An 18,041-nucleotide genomic window follows, 5' to 3' on the forward strand; every position below is an offset into this window, starting at 1 on the left:
GTCAGTTATCCGGAGAATGTCAGGGGACCTGGGAGGGAGGGTGGAGGCTCTGTCCGCAGCAGATGCCATGCAGGCCTGGCTGAGCTCAAAGCCCCAGCTGTCAGCCCTCGGACCCCAGGGAAGGGCGGTTCTCACACAGCCCTCAGCTGGGACTGGAGAGGACAGAGCACGGGGAGCAGCCCCTCAGAACGCCGCTAATCCCCAGCTATGGTGGCAACGACAGCAGCAATGACAGCAGTGGGCGGGTGTCTGCTCCCGCCTCATCCACCCACTGGAACAGAAGATGGAGCGGCAGGAAACTGACCGCGGACGGGAAACACACAAAACCAGGAGACAAGTGGGGCACCGGCTTTGTTCCAGGCCTGGGCTTCCCAAGCAGAACTCCAACGTTCTCCTTGGAATTTCTGCTCCTGATAATGTTCTACCTCCTCACCTATTGCCCAGTCCACAGCCTCGGGCCACAGTCTCTAAATGCCTGGGGAATCCCGAGTGCCAGCAGAGGGAGGAACACCAAGCGCACTCATTTATCAGCATCCGTGTCTAAGCCTTTGCTAAGTGACTCGAGTAAGAATTTAAATACGCTGCCTACGTGGGACAGAGGCAGAGGGTGTCAAAGCTCTCCCAAGCTCTTTTCTTCCTCTCCGGTTTAAAGCCAGCTCACCAAGGTCAGCAGCCCGGGGAGGCCAGCAACGCCCAGCCCGTGGCCTTTGCTAGCTCTTCAGTATTTTGAGGAGCAGTCTTAGCCAGCTGGACAGCTCATCCCTGTCCACACTCCATAACTGCTGGATTTATTTCACTCAGGCTTCCACCCTGGCATCTTCCCCCAGGAAGAGGAGTGTGTGGAGGAACACAAGCTGGGGCCTGCTGCAGCACCATTGAAGTTGTGGGCTGGGCGGTGCCTCCTGCCTTCTCCCGCCTGCTTCAGCCCTCATGCCTGCAGCAGCTGACGCACCTGGAGGGCAGCGTAGCCCCCGATGCAGCCTCAAAGCCGAGGGGCCTGAGAATAATTCCAGGGGCAGGCGACCTCTCCCCTCCTGCTGGAGCTTGCCTCTGCCCTGAGCGCTATGTTGCTGTCAAGGGAGAAGAAGAAAAGTTCAGCTCCTGGAATGGGCTGGGACCCACATCTGTCATAAGGACATGACTTTGGTTCCAGGTAACAGAACCAGCCCAGCAGTGGACAGAGGGTCATCTGAGTCAGTGCCAATCACACACCTGGGGCCCGGGGAGGGGCACTCTCTCACAGAAGCCCTGAGGTCCGATCAGGGAGGCTGTGCTCCGATGCCGTGTCTGCCTGCACCTGCTCCATGATCTGGGACAAACTGCTTCCTTCATCTTGGGATTCCCTAGGCATTTGGAGACTTTCCTTCATCGGGGCCGACGTGGCCCACTCTGCTCAGAGGGAAGACAGATATCTTCCCCACTTCACAAGAGGGTCAGGAGAAGTGAGTCTATTTAAAGAGATTTAGGGACCAGCAGTTAGCGTAATGGCTATGTCACTGAACTCCCATGGAGTCGACTGCGGTTCGAGTCCCGGACCCGGTGGCTTAAACTCACGCCAGCGCGTGTGTGTGTGTGTGTGTGTGTGTGTGTGCGCCCACCATCCCGAGAGGAGAATGGAGGAGAAGAGATTGCGGCGTAGCCATCTCCCCAGGGGGTGATTTCTCACTTTCTATCTCTGTCACTCTCTGTCTTTCTGGCAAGCGCACGTGCCCTATACCAAAAACCTCTCCAAAAAAAAAAAAAAAAAAAATAGCATTCATGGAGGCCAGCAGGTTAGGTATGGTGGGTAAGGCACTGGACTCCCACATGGCTGACCACAGGCTTCAAAATCATGCTGGGAGAGTGTGCGCGTGTGCCCCATATTCTAAGAGAACAGAGGAGAGGGGATTATGACACAGACACCCCCCGAGGGGAGTGAGTTCTCATTTCCTCTCTCTCTGTCTCTCTCTCTGGCAAGCACCCTATGGCAAAAAACTGAAAATAAAATAGAATTCACTCTTTTCCCCCTCTCATCGTAACAATGACACATGGTCGTCGTAGAAAGCAAGGACAATGAGAGGCATCTTAGAGGGAAACAAGCCTGTCCTGCCGCAGAGCTCACTCTTGGGCGAGAAACTGAACGGACTGCTCCTGAAGAGAGCCTGAGCCCGTCCCCTGCCCCCCGCCATGGCCAGGCTGACTGAACGCGCCGTGGGCATTACTGAATGGCGACTTCGTCCCCCTCTGCCTGAACCTGGCACAGACAGGAAATGAAAAATGACCCAGACCTAAGGGGGGGGGCTTCCAGGAAGTGGCCCGTCCCCTCTGCCCAGCAGGCATTCCTCCAGAAAACCCTGGGCAGCCTCCCAAAGCTGCGGATTTGAGGTGGTGGCATTACTGTCACCACTGTCCTTTATTAGCATATGTGAGGGAGGGGAAGGGGAAGCTGGGCGGCCACCTGGTCCCACTTGGCAGAGCTGCTCTGAGCCCGAGTCACCACTCCACGGGCCATCTCATCTGTCAAGCACTTCCGGTCCGCCGTCCAGCCGGGGACAGAAGACCTGCTGTCGCACAAACCCAGGGCCAACGTGGGACCGGGAGAGGCTCTCTCTTCTCCTGTCTGCCCTGACTCCTGCCCACCCATCCTTTGCCCCCTCCTCTCTCCAGATCCCCTGCTGTTCTTCCCCAGTCATTCCCTCCCCGCTCTCTGTCATCTCTTTATTAGATGCCTCGTCAATATGGCGATGTGGACCTTTGCCAGCGTTCATAAACTCAGACCCAATCCTCTCCAACCACAGCGAGGAATATATTCTAGGACTCCAGACAGATACATATGTACGAGAATATCCGCCACCACGTGGCTTATGAGAGGAGAGCCGGGTGTAACACATGTCTGAAAAGTAAGGGAATGGCTAAGGAGGTCGGGGGTCAGCGCAGCGCAATCCACTAATATTATGCTAATTGCAAGGTTTGGACTTTGTTTAGATGCTCATTTGAATAACCTACAAAAAAAAGTATAAGGCAATTGAAATCTAAACACTGACTGACGTGATCTTAAGTAGGTTTTTTTTTTTTTTTTAGATGTAACAATGGTATCGAAGTTATTTCTAAAAATAGGGTCCTTTGTTTAGGGGCATGCACTGAAATATTTACGGATGAAATGATGTGAGTCTGGGCTTTGCTTACACGTGATCCCGGAGTGCGTGTGGGGGGCCGGGGAGCACTGGCAACAGCCGTACAGGGATACTGTGGTGCTGAGGCCGTGTGGGGCCAGCCTGGCATCAGCGGCCTCCCTGTCCATGGAGGGCATGCACACACGTGACCCTGCCTGGGGGAGGCCCAGGGTGAGATCAGAGCATGAGGACCCTGTTAGGGGCAGCTTTCTCCCCCGCATGGAGGAGATACATAAATAACACCAAAAAAAGGAATGCAGGGGGATGGCGTGGGTGGGGGTCGGGAGGAAAGAGACTGGTTGAACTGGCCCCTGTAGAAGCTGAGAGACGGCATGGAGGGAGGTTACACTGCTCTCTCTACTTTTTATACATATGCTCACAGTTTCCATGATAAAAACTTATTTTTTTCTTTTTGGAGAGGTTTTCGCTATAGGGCGCATGGGCTCGCCAGAAAGACAGAGAGATAGAAAGTGAGAAATCACCCTCTGGGGGGATGGCCACACCGCAATCCCTTCTCCTCCATTCTCCTCTTGGGCATGCACACACATACGCCCAGCATGAGTTTAAGGCACCAGGTCCAGGACTTCCCATGTGCGACTACATGGGAGTCCAGTGACATAGCCATTATGCCAACTGATGGTCCCTCCATGATAAAAACTTTTTTCTTTTAGAGGTTTTTGCTATAGGGCGCGTGCGCTCGCCGGACAGAGAGAGGCAGAGAGACAGAAAGCGAGAAATCACCCCCCATGGGGGATGGCCACACCGCAATCCCTTCTCCTCCATTCTCCTCTCGGGATCTTGGGCACTCACGCACACAGTTTTAAGCCACCGAGTCCGGGAATGGAACCACGGTCGACTACGTGGGAGTCCAGGGACACAGCCATTATGCTAACTGCTGGTCCTCCCATGATAAAAACTTCTGAAGGAAGGCCAGCAGGTGGTGTGATGGTTAAGGCTATGGTTCGGTTCGAGTTCTGGATCTGATGGCTTGCTTTCTCACTTTCCCTCTCTCGCTCTCGCTCTCTCTCTGGTGAGTGTGTGTGCCTTGAAGCAAATTAAAAAATAATAATAATAAAAATTAAAATTAAATCATTCTTTAAAAATAACTTTTGAAGTATACCATGTTAAGACTGATCTTTAGGGGCCAGCAGGTGGCGAGATAGTTAAGGCACAGGACTCCCACATGGTTGACCGCAGCTTGAAACTCATGCTAGGCACATGTGTGTGGGTGCTCAAAATCCCAAGAGGAAAATGGAGAAGAGACGGGGGTGTGGCCATGCCCCTGGGGGTGATTTCACACTTTCTGTCTCACAGCAAGTGCATGTGTTGTAAACCAAAAATCTCTCTCTAAAAAAATAGATCTTTATAAAACAAAATGGACTTTGAGTTGATGAAGTGAATATGAGGAAGCCCTAAATAGCCAGGAAAGACAGCGAGCTCCCGTGTTCAAATCCTGATGTGCTCCGAGAGGGCACGGCAACAGCAGGGGGCACTCCGGGCTGGTGGGTGGGTGCAGGGTGCCCCCCATCTTCCTCACTCATTCCCTTCCCCATTGGACTGGTCTCCAGTCCAGTAAGGCACCAGCCTGTTGTGGGCGCCCAACGGAGAGCAGGCCCTTCCACAAAATCTCGCAAGTATTCCTTGTCTTTTATTCTTGCATACGTTAGTTCAGAATTGCAAGTGCTGGTATTACTGTGGTAGGTAAATCTTTTTAAAAATCCTTTTTTAAAAAATTGCTAAGAGGTGTGTGTGCTTGTCAGAGAGAGAGAGAGAGAGAGAGAGAGAGAGAGGACGAGGAAGCACTCCACCATGGGGCGTGGTCACAGCGCAGTCCCTTCCCTTCTCCTCCATTTCTTCCTCATGTCAGGATTTCGGGAACATACATGCACGCCTGATGTTTTCTTATTTTTTTTTAACTTAAAAAACTTTATTTATTTATTTTAATTTGACCAGACAGGGACAGAGTGAGAGAGAGAGAGAGAGAGAGAGAGAGAGAGAGAGAGAGAGAGAGAGAGAAAGCCGCCAGGCCCAAGACTTGACCCGTGTCAGCCATGTGGGAGCATCCAGCACTTTATGTGGGAGTCCAGTGCCCTTAACCACCACGCCACCTGCTGGCCCGACACTTAACATGTTTTTCCAGCCGCCAGGAGCAGGATGTGAACTGCGTTCAGCCACGTGGGATCTGGCTCCCTAACTGCTAGGCCATGGCACTGAGCCTTTAAAAAATTCTCTTGCCAAGCCACGCAGCAGTTATGTGGGGAAGGGAGCAAGGCGGCTGTCCTACTGTGGCAGAGTGTGTTTATGGCTGGGGACAAAGTTTCCAGTCGGGATCACACAGACCGGATGTGCAGCATGAGTCGAGTCGCTCCCCGCACGTGGGGTGCAGGGGAGGAAAACACACCATGATCACGTAGCGTGCGATGAGACACTTGCTGTAAAGTAGGATTTCCCAGGAAGTCAGTGAAGTGTTACAAGTAGACAGACGTGACTATGTCACCCAGATCCCGAAAGGCTGACGTACTGCACTGGCCGAGATCCTGCTTTGGATCTCCTCACTTGGGGTGGCCTTTAGCCTCGGGAGCCGGGCCAGGCGGTGCTGCACCGCACCCGCTCCCGACCACGCACACCTACCTGAGGAACAGCTCTTCCAGGCGGCTGTGTGGCTTCAGGTTTGAACAGTCCAGGATGCATGGCAGTGGGTGACGCCTGGGCAGAAACACAGTCTCGCCTGGATGTACGGACGGGATGACCTGCAGCGACACGGAGAACCTCTCCACCAGCATCCTGGCAAAGAAATGGGCAAGAGAGGTGTGTCTGGGTCTGCAGCCTGAAGGGGGCCCAGGGAGGCCAGGTGGGACCAGGTACTCCATGTCCAGCCATGCCCCCTGCAGACCAAAGGAGACAGCGCCCCCTGCTGACAGAGGAGTGCCCTAAGACGCAGCCCAAGGAGCCTTCCAATCTCCCACTGTCACTGTGTCCCAGTTCCCCTCTCAGGACACTAGTCCAGGGCCTGAAGACTTGGTTCCAGCCCCAGCTCCACCCTCTGGGTCAAACTTTCACTGTGTGTCTATGATGCCAGGTGTTGAAGGGTGAGTCAGGCGTGGGCTGGCCAGGAAAAGTGTAAACAAATTACCGCAAAGCCCTCTGGCAACTGGCAGTGCTGCAAGTGGGTAGAGGAGAGCAGGGCTGGGTGCAGCTAGGGTCAGGGAAGGGTGCGGAGCACTGGCGAGGGTGCAGTGAAGCAGGAGGACACTCCCTCAGTGTCGCAGGGAGGAGCCTGTACTCTTGTCTGGGATAACACGCTTCAGTGATGGTAGGGAGGATCACCCTGGAGCCAGCGGAAATGCAGACCCCCGGGCCTGGCGGTCTGATTTAGCAGGTGTAAGCAGGGCTCACGGACGGGGAAGGGACAGGGAGAATAAAGCGCACTCCCACTGTATCAGGGAGGGTGAAGACTGCCGGGACTTAATGACCCACTGAAATCAGCGTGGGGCAAAGGAGGCAGTTAAGAGGATTCCTAAGGAAGAACTAAATGTCCCGCTGACGAAGGACTGACATGGGCACCGGCCACAGAACACTGCTGGGTGAAAACAGCAAGGTCCTGGGTGAAAACAGCAAGGTGGTGGGTAGGGGCGCTGGGCTCCCACGTGGCCAACCGTGGTTCAAGTCCCAGAGCTGGTGGCTTGCTTTCTCACTTTACCTCTATCTCTCTTGCTCTGTCCCTCTCTGGTCAAATTAAAATAAATAAAGTTAGATAAAAAATTATTCTTTAAAAAAAAAAACCCAACAAGAAGGTGCAGAACAGGATATGTGCATGTTTTGTACATTTCTATACACGTATGTACTCAGAGACATACTTGGACACACATATTCACATACAACACACCCAACTAGGACCTGGGGTCATCCCTAGGGAAAAGAATTAGGGGGAAGAAGCAGAGGAGAAGTGCCCTGCCTCAGCTGCAGCAACATAACATGTTTAACAAGCACAGCACAGGACAACCAGCGATGGACGCCATCCCTCCTCTCAGCAGACAGACCAGAAGACGCCCATAGGCAGGTTCCCAGCTGGGCCCTCCTTGTGAGACAGCAAACCAGGGCAGGAACAGTCTGGGGACCCCATTAGGGTGTGGAGGTGGAGCAGCACGGCCCATGGCTGGCCAGCTGGCCACACAGAGTCGGTCTCACTTTCCAGGGACGTGACCAAGGTAGGGTCCCACTGCCTCCTGGGCCCACTGGGAGAATGAAATGGCACAGGGAGGGGAATGCCACCGGAACTGGAGGGATGCTGATCCTGCGGCTCTTCAGGAACAGCCTCAACAAACTGCCACGCCAATGGGAAGGCAATCTGCTGCTTCGTTTGCGTCTCTGCGGTCGGATGCTGCGAGTACCTGCTGCAGCTTCTTACGCTGCCTTTCTAGTTAAACCAAGCACAGCGTATTCAAAGCCTGTAGGACGAGGCTCATCTGTCCAGGGGTTCCAGGCCTGTCCCCCCAGATCATCACTCAAAGGGGCTTTTGTGACAGTAAATAGGATGTGTGTGCATTACCGAGAGTTCTGAGACGACTGTCCCACATCTAATTGAGGATTTCCTGTGCAGCCTAGAACTGAGGATAAAGGATGACGTTGTGGCTTAAATATCTGCGCCCCCCACCCTCGCCTCAGCACACATACAGGGTCTTTTAACTTCGAGAAATGAAGAATTCAGGGTGTCATCCACCCAGGGGGCAAGCCCATTCCTACAGCGTGAGCGGACGCCGTGCCCAGGCTGATCGGGTGTCCTTCCTTGGGCGGGCACTTGTGGCCATCACAGGACGCCTTGTCTGGCAGATGGCGGCCAGCCCCCACCCTCAGCCTCACCCCTGCAGACCCGCACTCCTCTCCTGGCACCCACCACGCGCCCGCCTCATTCGGGATGGGAGAGGCCGCCGGCTTTGTATGTCAGTAATTCTTCTCACAGCAGAAAGCTGAATAGTCCCATCAGAATGATTCCACATCAAAACCACCACCTCAAAGTGGCTGTTGTTAAAAAGGCTTTTTCAAAGCACCACTGAAAAACGTCACGTACCCAGAAAATTATCAGTGAGTTCAAAGCCGGGAACACCTTTTGCCTGAAGCTGGTTGCACAGATAACTCCCTTTCTTAAGGAATTTCAAAGCATCGAAGCCATGACTTCTAGAACCCTGGATGTACTTCAGTAGAAAGGCAGAGTGCTAGAATAACTGCTCCCACCACGAGATGTTAAGGAGGCCGTAGGAGGTGTGATTCCGTGAGTGGAGAATCTAGAAGCCCACTCCACGTGTCTCACCTCGGAGAGGAAGCTGTGTCCTCTGCACGTCATGCCGCCGAGGAGGCTTGTTGGGGGACTTTGGCACATTCAGCCCAGGCCCCCCAACACCTGCCCAGACTCCTCCTGAGATGGTAGGGACCGGCTCTGCCCTCGCAAATTCACCTTCACAGAAAGCTGCCCCCATCTCCGGGGCGGGCCAGGTGCTCCTCCCAGCTGGATGGCTGTCCAGATCTGAACACACTCCCAGGTGTTCCCGGCAAAAAGTGGCACCAGTCAGGAGGTGCGGATCCCCCGATCTGGGCCTGGCAAACCGCAGCCTGTAAACTGTTCTACGAACGAGGTTTTTCTGTGACGCAGCCACCCTCCCTCACTGGCTGCTGTCTGTGAGAGATTTCATGCGACGCGGCAGGTCCAATAGTTGCAATTCAAAACCCGTTTACTGCCAGGGCCAGGTGGCACAGTGGTTAAGGCGTTGGTCCCACATGGCTTGGGCGGTTTGAGTCAGACCAGTGGCTTGAGACTCACACCAGGCACGCATATACACGTGCTCAAAATCCCAAGAGAATGGAGGAAAAGAGACGGCGCTGACAGTTTCTCATTCTGTCTCTCTGGTTTGTGCACACACCCTATAGCAAAAATATCTCTCTTAAAAAAAAAAAAAGCAAAAAAACAATTTGCTACCTATTTATAAAGTTTGTAAAAAAGGTTTGCCAATCCTTGATCTAGTCAAGAGATGATTATTAGGGGACCAGCAGTTAGCATAATGGCTATGTCACTGAACTCCCATGTAGCTGACCGCAGTTTGAGTCCTAGACCCAGTGGCTTAAACTCACGCCGGGCACGTGTGCATGCGTGTCCAGGATCCCAAGAGGAGAATGGAGGAGAAGGGATTGCGGCATGGCCATCCCCCCTGGGGGAGGGGGTGATTTCTCGCTTTCTATCTCTCTGTCTCTGTCTTTCTGGCGAGCGCATGTGCCCTATAGCAAAAACCTCTCCAAAAAGAGAGAGAGAGAGATGATTATTAGAAAATCTTGAGAAAAAGGCAGCTGGCCAGTCGTGGTGTTGCTCATCATCCCCTCTGGGCAGCCATGACAGTATAAATCTTCTGTGGTCCAAAAGGCAGTCCCTGCCCCACACCAAGGCAGTCTGTGTCGTATTCAGCAGTCCCTTCACACGCAGACGCAGGAGCGGGTATTGAACCTGCACCAGCGGGGACCCATGTGAGACAGACAGGCCAGGGCGTGCTGGCTGACCTGCCCGGCTACACCGAGGGCCGCCTCCTCCCCTGCAGCTCACCCAGCCCCGGGGACATCTCATAGATTTCCCTCTGTCCCCACACGGCAATTCCCCCTTTCCCAGGTTGTTCCTTTTAGCATACGAAAATGCTGTTATTTCCTCCATGAAAGAAGAGAAAAAACGAGAAAGGTAAATAGAAAGAAGCCAACCGACCCACACACCCTGGCCCTCTCCCTCCTCGCCCACGGCCTATCCTTCCTTTCGCACTCTCCTATCCTCCCGTGCACCGCTTCCAGCAGGTTCGTGCCCGGCGGCCCTCCAGAGCTGCTCTGGTCACGGTCACCATGACCTCCACGTCGCTAGATGCAGTGGTCACTTCTTAACGCCCCCATTATTTTTTAAAGAATTATTTATTATTATTATTTTTAATCTGCTATAGGACATATGCTCTGAGAAGAGTGAGAGAGAGAGAAGAAAAGTAAGAAAGCAAGCCAAGTTCCGGACTCAAATCAGCCAGGCGCGTGGGAGTCTGGTGTCTTCACCACCACGCCACCTGCCGCCCCAGTCACCCCATTCTTGACACACAAGGAGCACCTGGCTGGCCTCTGACCTGATCCGTCCCTGTGGCTGCCTCCTCCACGGAGCCCCCCAATCCCATGCACCCTGTGCCCCTGGTCTCTCTGTACTCACGCAGCGGGGGATCTCATCCCGCTCTGTGGCTTTATTTTTATTATTGATTTATTTTGCTAGAGGTTGCATGTGTGTACCAGAGAGAGACAGAGAGAAAGCAGAAAGCACCCCCCAAGGGGACTGGTCACACCACAATCCTTTCTCCTCCATCTGTCCCTCCTGTTGGAATTTTGGGCACGCACACATGCACACACACACACATGCACACACACATGCACACATATTTCTCGAGCCACTGAGTCCAAGATTTGAGCCACACAGCCAGCCATGTGGGGTCCAGCTGCCTCGACCAGCCCTCCACGGCTTTGCGTATCACCTATACAAAGTGACTCCCAACCCTGCGTCCCCAGACAAGCTGCCTAGCTGACCCTGCCCCTGGGATTCCCCAGGCGACCCCACACCCACTCCCAGCCGGCTGTTACTATAGGCAACGCCAACCTTCCAGTTGCTTGGACCCAAACTCCTGGGGTCCCCTTTGATTCCTCTCTTTCTCCCAAGCCCTTGCCCAGCTCATCCGTGAGCCAAGCCTGTTTGGCCCTGGAAACATCTCCAGAATGTGCCTGCTCCTCACTGCCGCCCTCACCGAGCACCGCCTTCCTCCTGGATTCCTGCCTGGCCACCTTTCCCCTCTTGCTCCCTTTTCCCTGTCCCCCAGGTTCTCCACGCTGTGACTACAGGGTCCCATTCGAGCCTGTGTCAGATCAACAGCAGCCAGATGGCTCAGGGGAAGTGCTCCGGGCCCGGGGCCCTGCTCAGACTCTCAGACTGACCCTCACTGCTCCCTGGCACACCAGGGCCCTCCCACTCCCACTGCAGCCCCCATGGGGTTCTGCCTAAAGGTCTTCCCCCATGCCTTGTCCAAAATCTCACTTCCCTCCCAGCACTCCTTATGCCCTTCCCGACTTCACCCTTCCTCACAGGCACCTGTCACTCAGCTTCATCTGTCTCGGTTACTGCTGGGTTGCCGGCCTGAAGCAGGCCACACGAGGCCAGGGATCTGCCTGGTTTTGCTCTAATTAACGCCAATCCCAATCTTCTACTTGCTTGGACCCAAACTCCTGGAGTCCAAGAGAAAGGTTCCTCTTTCTCCCACACCCTCTGAGGCCGTAACAGCCTGCCACACAGCCGGCCCTCAGCACATGTTTACTGGAAGGATGGACAAACGGACAGGTAAAGGGCACTCCAGATGATGTTTGTGTCTGTCCCAAATAGTATGCTGAAATCCTAACCCCCAGTGGTGGTGGCATTAACAGGCGAGGTCTTGGGGAGGTGATTAGTTCATGAGGATGGAGCCCTCGTGAATGGGATCAGAAGTCTCAGGGGTCTCTCCTTAGAGGGAGACCGCTGAGAGCCCTCTCACCTCTTCCCACCCTCTGAGGACCCAAGACGAAGGTAGCACCTTGCAGCCCGAAAGAGGGCCCTCGCCAGGGCTGGGCCGCGCTGGTGTTCTGATCTCAGACGTCCTGCTGTGTACAAGCCGTCCCGTCTGCGGCCCTAACAGCGGCCCGAGTGGACTAGGACAGGTGGAAATGTGTGCTGAAGCCGGCTCACCTTGGTCCGGGCACCCCTGATGTGGAGGAGCCCTCCCTCTGGCCAGCGGCCCCATTAAACCAGGGCCAGCAGAGTCCCCACCAGCAGGCGCACCGACATAGCTTCCTTTCCCGCAGACGGTGGAGAACAAAAACTGCCACGTGGCCGTCACCTCCCCTTGGAAGACAGCTTTCACTGACGCTGTGGCTTGGTGTGGTTATTTCCCTAGAGGTCTGACTCAGAAATTTGGGCAGGGAATTGGGGCAGAGCTGGCTGAGTTGGACGATCTCTGTGTCCTCGCAGGCCCAGACGAGACCCAGATGCGCAGCAGGTGACCGGGTACCTCTCGGGTCAGTGAGTATAGGCATTTATGAGCAAGAGGCGGCCTGAACACCACCCACGTTGCACAGACTATTGGTCCAAACCATCCAGACCCGAGAGAGGGTCGGCACCTAGACACCTTCCTGCAGCGTCAGAGGTGGGTGCTGGCCCCCGCCCTCACCTGTGTTCAGGGCTGAGTGGCGCCTCGTCTTCGTGCAGATCCAAGGAACTGAGACTGAGGCAGTCCTGCAGAAGCAGCTCCTCCCGCTCCTGCTCCAGCGCCTGTTCCCTGAGAGGAGACGAGAGCCAAAGCAGGGTCAGGCTGCTCCTGTCGCCAGCCCTGTCGCCGGGCTGCAGGGACCCCTACGGCCAGGTCACAGGAAGGCCTAGGAACCAGAAGGCCAGCTGCCCCGGTCTCCCTGCCCAAAGGCTCTCAATCTAAGTTTGGGGAGAGGGGGACAGACTGTGCCGTCCTCGTGAGCAGAGAAGCCCGCAGGAAGGTGCATTCACCGCATGCCTGCACGCGTGTCTTCATGGCGTACCGTGTTCTGGCGCTCACTCATCTGTTCACACGCTGAGGCCTGGGCCTAGACTGCTTTCTCCTCCCCGGGCGCAGCCACAGGACCAGGAGAGACACCCACTCTGGCACCCTGTCTTCTGGGCACCCCGCAGCTCCTGTCATCGCCCCCTCCTGCCTTTCTCCCTGCAGCTCTGCAGGGGTCTGGACCCCTCCAGTTGTTCCCAGGGGCTCCTGAGTGCCTTACTCCCCCTTCCCCTGCCCCACCACAGGCCCTGCACTCCCACTATCATCTGGCTAGAGCCCCACTTCTCACCCTCCTCCTGCCTCAGCCACCTCACAAACCCCAAGTAGGAGGAGCCCATCCTCAGGCCTCCTCTGTCACTGCTCCCCGCAGCCTCCTGGCCCACCCGGCCCCTCCAGGTGCTTGCCCTGGCTAGGACTGTGTCCCTGAGTCCTCGGTTCTCAAACATTTTCTCTCCAGCCCAGGCTTCTGCCTTGGGCTCAGATCGTCCTAGCTGACTGACCGGGCCCCTCTGCTGCCACATGTCAACCACACAGGCCTCAGGTCCCAGCCACTCAGGCCATCAGACCCGTCGGGAGCCCCACCACCTCCACCCTCCCCAGGCCCACCTGATCCCCTCCTCACTAGCCCTCCCTCAGCCTCCCGGTCATTCTCCAAATGCAGTCTGAGTGATCGTTGTTAGACACACAGGAGGATCCATCTCTGCCTGCTTAAAATCCGCCACAACTCCGCCCCGTGTTCACAGGGCCCTACGTGATCCGCACCCCCACACCCCTCCACACCGTCCTGTGCACAGCTGGCTGCATCTCCTGCCACGCCCCTCCCACCCCTCGGCACCAGGAACCCCAGTTCTGGCCAGCCAGGAGCAGCCCGGTCTGTCCTACCCACCACCCATGGTTTGAATGAGCCAAAGTTCTCGTGATAAAATTTGGTCGTGATGGATTAATAGGGTGAAAACTTAATCCAAATATGGAGCTAAGAGGTGGGGGCCTGGGAAGTCATAAGGATGAAGGTTCTCAGGGTGGGGCCCCCATGACTGAATCCGGGCCTATCGGAGAGGGAATGAGACTGACGCGCTCTTGCTCTGCCTCGCCACGTGAATTCTCCGCATCGGAACTCTGTGCGGCTCCCCCACCAGCAAGAAGGCCTGACTTCGGGCCTCCAAAACCATAAGCAAAACGCACCTGTCTTCCTGGTAAATGACCCAGACTCAGCGACCATGGTCATCATACCCCTACATAGGCAGTCACTCTGCTCCCCTCTCCACCCCAAAACCACCTTATCCTGCAAGCCTCCCAGACAGGGATGCTTCAGGAGCCCTTTCTACTCCCAGGCTAAGGCAGACGCCACTGTCCTGGTGGGCCCTCCATACCAATCTGAGAGCTTGGGAGAGAGGAGCCTCGTCACATCGTCATGTTCGATTTCCGGGTGAGCAGGGGCTGTGGCATCGGCTCCGCTCTCCAGGGTTCTGCATGGGGCCGGCACACAGGGGGCTATGCACTAAATGCCCCCCAACCTCCAATTCATATATTGAAACCCTTGAGTCCCCCTTGTAGCAGTATCAATATAAGAAACTAATTAAGGTTAAATGAGGTCAGAAGGGAGGGCCCTGAGACACCAGCCAGCTTCCCCACTCCCTCTGCCACGTGAGGACACAGCAAGGAGGCGTTATCTGCAAGCCAGGAGGAGGGCTCTCGCCAGGAAATGGACTGGTCTGAGCCTCGATCCTGGATTTCCACCCTCCCGAACTGTGGCGTGCGGGTACAGCCACCCGAGCAGACTAGGACAGACATGAGCCTCCAAAGCCGGGCACACTGATGACCAGCCATGACAGTGCGCCGTGACTGTTCACTTTCCTGTCAACGTTCTCAGGCGCGGTGCTGGGCCCCGCAGAAATAGTATACACAGACACAGTCCCTCCCCTAACTTGCAGTCGAGCCGGGAGAAATCATACTCGGGGCGGGGGGAGGAGATGAACCACAGAAGCCTTGGGAGAGCAAGAGCTTAGCAGAGCCGTATGGAAGAGGGAGCTGGGATGGCTCTAGGGTGGCCGGGGCACAGGAATGGACGAGGATGGAGAACACTGTCCCGCACCCGCGTGTAAGTCTCTCCTGTGGGGGAGAACGCGGGGCCGGGAAAAGTAGAGACGAGTGAGCATCTTCCCCGCAGCAGGGGTGAGGCAGGAGGCAGAGCGGCCCACAGGAGCGACACCCCCGCCTGCACTCATGCACATGTGATGTATGCGCACTAAGCGAACATGACAAAACGAAAGGAGAGGAGAACAGATGACAAAGAGGATGGTGGTGAGAGCAATCTGCTCACGAGCCCCATGATGGGGACCCCCCCGCACACAGGCTGTTCCTGGCCATCTCACAGCGCGAGGCCTCTCCTACGAGCGGCAGGAGTCTCACACTGTCGCCCCCATAATCCCCCCACACTAGCCCGCCAGCTCATCAGACACTGGTGGTGGTTTCCGGCAGGGCCGACAGCTCCGAAGGGGTCTTCAGTTCTGGTCAGACCTGGGCTTGCCTTTAGACACTGCCAGGGAGTAGCAAAGGGACATCCTTCTGTGTAAGACCAGAGAGAAGCCAGGTGTGACCTGGATAAAGTACTCTGGAAAAATGAGCAGACCGCGCCAACATGCTAAGGGAGAGCAAGGCAGCAGGAGATGCTAGAACTTTCCCGTCTGCCCAGCCTGTCTCTCAAAGCCACACTTGGGCTGCGTGCCTCATGGCAAAGTCATCTGCCTTTCTACCTCGAGTGGAGACACCCCCAGGCTGCAATGAATCGGGCAGAATGAGGGCTTCGTAAGTGGTGGGGGTCCAGGGGTTCTTCCCCTTGGAGATGCCACCCTTTGACCTGACTACTGCTCCACACGCTTTGGTATTAATCAGAGCACGCTGGGCTCGCTCCGTCTGGGTGGGGAGGGCTGCTTTACTCTCACAGGGATTCGCTCTGAACCTTGAAACTGCTGCCAGCCCACAGAAACGAGCACCCCGCGTCGGACCCCTTCCCACACTCACCTCTTCTCTTGCAGTAAATAATCCAAGCTGTTGACGTAGCTTCCTGAGCCCCCGGAGGTGAGCTGACAAAGACGGAGGGGGCGACACTTAATCTCAACTGAGCTGTTATGTATTTATTTTGTTTACTTTTCTGAACAGGTAATAGATTTACAGAGTTTTTTTAAAAAGGTATAAAGGCATACAGTAAAACGCCAAGCCCTCCCTCCACCTCCGGCCTCCTGATCCCTCCCTGCAGGTGACCACCTCGGGCCTTCTCTGTGTGCTTTCAGAGGTGTTTTACACACAGAGCAGTGAGTGGTAAGAGGTCACAGAACCCCCCACTCTACCACGAGTGTAGTCACAGGCACCCCGTCCCGTACTCTGCTCCTCTGAATTAATCACGTGTTTTGAAGCCATTCTGCATTGATGCCAAAGAGATGCTCTGCTTTGGACACTCTCAGAGGATCCTCATCTATGACTAGGACACGATTTATTTTATTAGTCCCCTCGTAGTGGACACTGCGGTTACTGGCAATCTTGGGCTGTTACAAACAGCTGAGCCCCTATTCTCAGAATACATTTTCTGGATCTATGGCCCATAAATGTCCCTACAGACTATCAAGCAACAGTAGTTGATTCCTGATCTAAAGTCCCTCACTGAAGCCCCCACTTAGGAACCCTGACCCGCTGCACCAGAGCCAGCCTCAGTCTTTGTGCCTGACTCGGTCTGAACCCTGGCATCGAGGTCTCGCCTTGCTCCAAGGCCACAATCCCAACTTTATCGAGGGAAGCCTCTATGCAGAAGTGGCATCAAACACGGTGCTCCCCCTGGCAGTGTTAGCAGACGTTGGGAGTATAAGTAAGAGGGGAGGTGCAGCCCGGCCTGGGGAGACCCATGGCCCAGCCACGAGGGGCCGAGGGCTGAGGAGAGGTTGGAGGTGAGTGGCCAAGGGGCAGTGATCAAGGGGAGGTGGCCAAACAGGGTGGTTGGGACATGCCAAAGAGAGGTGGCAAAAAGGTGTGTCCTACAGGTGACAGAGAAGGGTCAGCTGAAGAGGAGTCGCTGAGGAGAGGAGGCAAGGGGTGGCCGCTGGCTTACCGAGGTAGGTTCGGCTAGTTCTAGGGCTGCAGCCTGCTGGCTTGATCCTGCCATGTTCCACAACAGCTCTTCCAGCGAGGCCAAGCCCTCCTTGGGGTCCAAGTCCAGGGACTCCTGCTCCAGCCCCTTGGGCAGCTGGCGGGCCAGTCTCTTCAGGCCCTGGGGGTCTGCAGTACCCATGTACCCCTGGGCTGGGGGCTCCTGGCTGGCTTGCAGTGCCCTCGGGTTTAGGAACTCGATAGGCGGTGGGCTCCAGTCGGTGGGGAACATGTCCTTGGCTACCTGCATCTTGGGCTTCTTTGGAGACTCGGGAGTTGGAGCCCAGGTGGGGCTGCAGAGCTGCTGGGCGGGTGGGCAGCGCCCTTGGTGCAGGGGATGACGGAAGACGCACTTCGGGTTGGGCGAGAGGACAGTGGCTGCCTGGATCCCTGCGGATGGGACAGAGTCCTGAGGGGTTCCTGCCCAGACAGCAAGCCACACTAGGCGAGGAGTGGGAGCTAGGTGCAGGGCAGGGAGCAAGGGTGGCCCCTCGACCAGGTATGTGTATGCCATTCCCTCTTCTCCCCAGTCTCAGCAGGGTTCTGCCTGTACAGAGGACACCCACCTTCTCTCTGAGGAAGGGCAGGCACTGTCTTCTGGGGCCTGGCCATCTGCCAACCGTGGTGGGTTCGTCCTGGAAGGAAGCACTCGTCAGGTAAGTGAAGCTCCCAAAGAAAGCTCAGGGCCCTGAACCCCTGAGTTTCCTAGACAGGATGACCAGGATCTGCTGGTGCCCAGGGGGGACTCCTATTCCAGGTCTACCCCACAGAGCTTCGTCCACTGCCAAGGACAAGGTACTGAGGTGACAGGGGAGTGATGTCATTTTTCACTTCAAGGACACGATGGGCAGTGTGGGGTCACTGACATTTCCTTATACCTGCGTAAAGTGGAACCAGGGGCGGGACCGTGGCAGTAAAACATGATGCTCTGTGTGGCTGACCCACACGGAGAGACTCCAGCAGCCAAATACCTCCCTCAGTGTGCCGGACACACACGGGCCCATGATCTGGGGCTGGCTGGGACTGGAGGTGGGTCACAGCACCAAAACCCTGTTGGGGTGCTGTCTGTGTCTCTTGTTGATGAACAGAAAGAAATAAACTGGGAGGAAAAAAATTAATAAAACAGCACAGCTCAGCACGA

The 18,041-nt window shown here is 55.6% G+C and overlaps 1 protein-coding gene across 7 annotated transcripts in view; it reads right to left on the minus strand.

Annotated features, from left to right (window-relative positions):
• FAM178B (family with sequence similarity 178 member B) overlaps window positions 1–18,041 on the minus strand; it is a 135,422-nt gene that overhangs the window by 99,577 nt on the left and 17,804 nt on the right. For 6 of the 7 annotated variants that reach the window (XM_006166572.1, XM_006166575.1, XM_006166569.1 and 3 more), the window contains 5 exons: window positions 17,467–17,535; window positions 16,863–17,290; window positions 15,785–15,846; window positions 12,401–12,508; window positions 5,784–5,936 (listed from right to left, as the gene is read on the minus strand). In XM_006166572.1, coding sequence (XP_006166634.1) covers window positions 5,784–5,936; window positions 12,401–12,508; window positions 15,785–15,846; window positions 16,863–17,290; window positions 17,467–17,512 — 797 coding nt within the window. In that variant the 5' untranslated portion in view covers window positions 17,513–17,535. The remainder of the gene's footprint in view (window positions 1–5,783; window positions 5,937–12,400; window positions 12,509–15,784; window positions 15,847–16,862; window positions 17,291–17,466; window positions 17,536–18,041) is intronic. The other variant, XM_006166574.1, reaches the window with a different exon arrangement.

This window comes from Tupaia chinensis, unplaced genomic scaffold (genome assembly GCF_000334495.1).
Source record: "Tupaia chinensis unplaced genomic scaffold, TupChi_1.0 Scaffold144276_1, whole genome shotgun sequence".
Taxonomy (NCBI): Eukaryota; Metazoa; Chordata; class Mammalia; order Scandentia; family Tupaiidae; genus Tupaia; species Tupaia belangeri.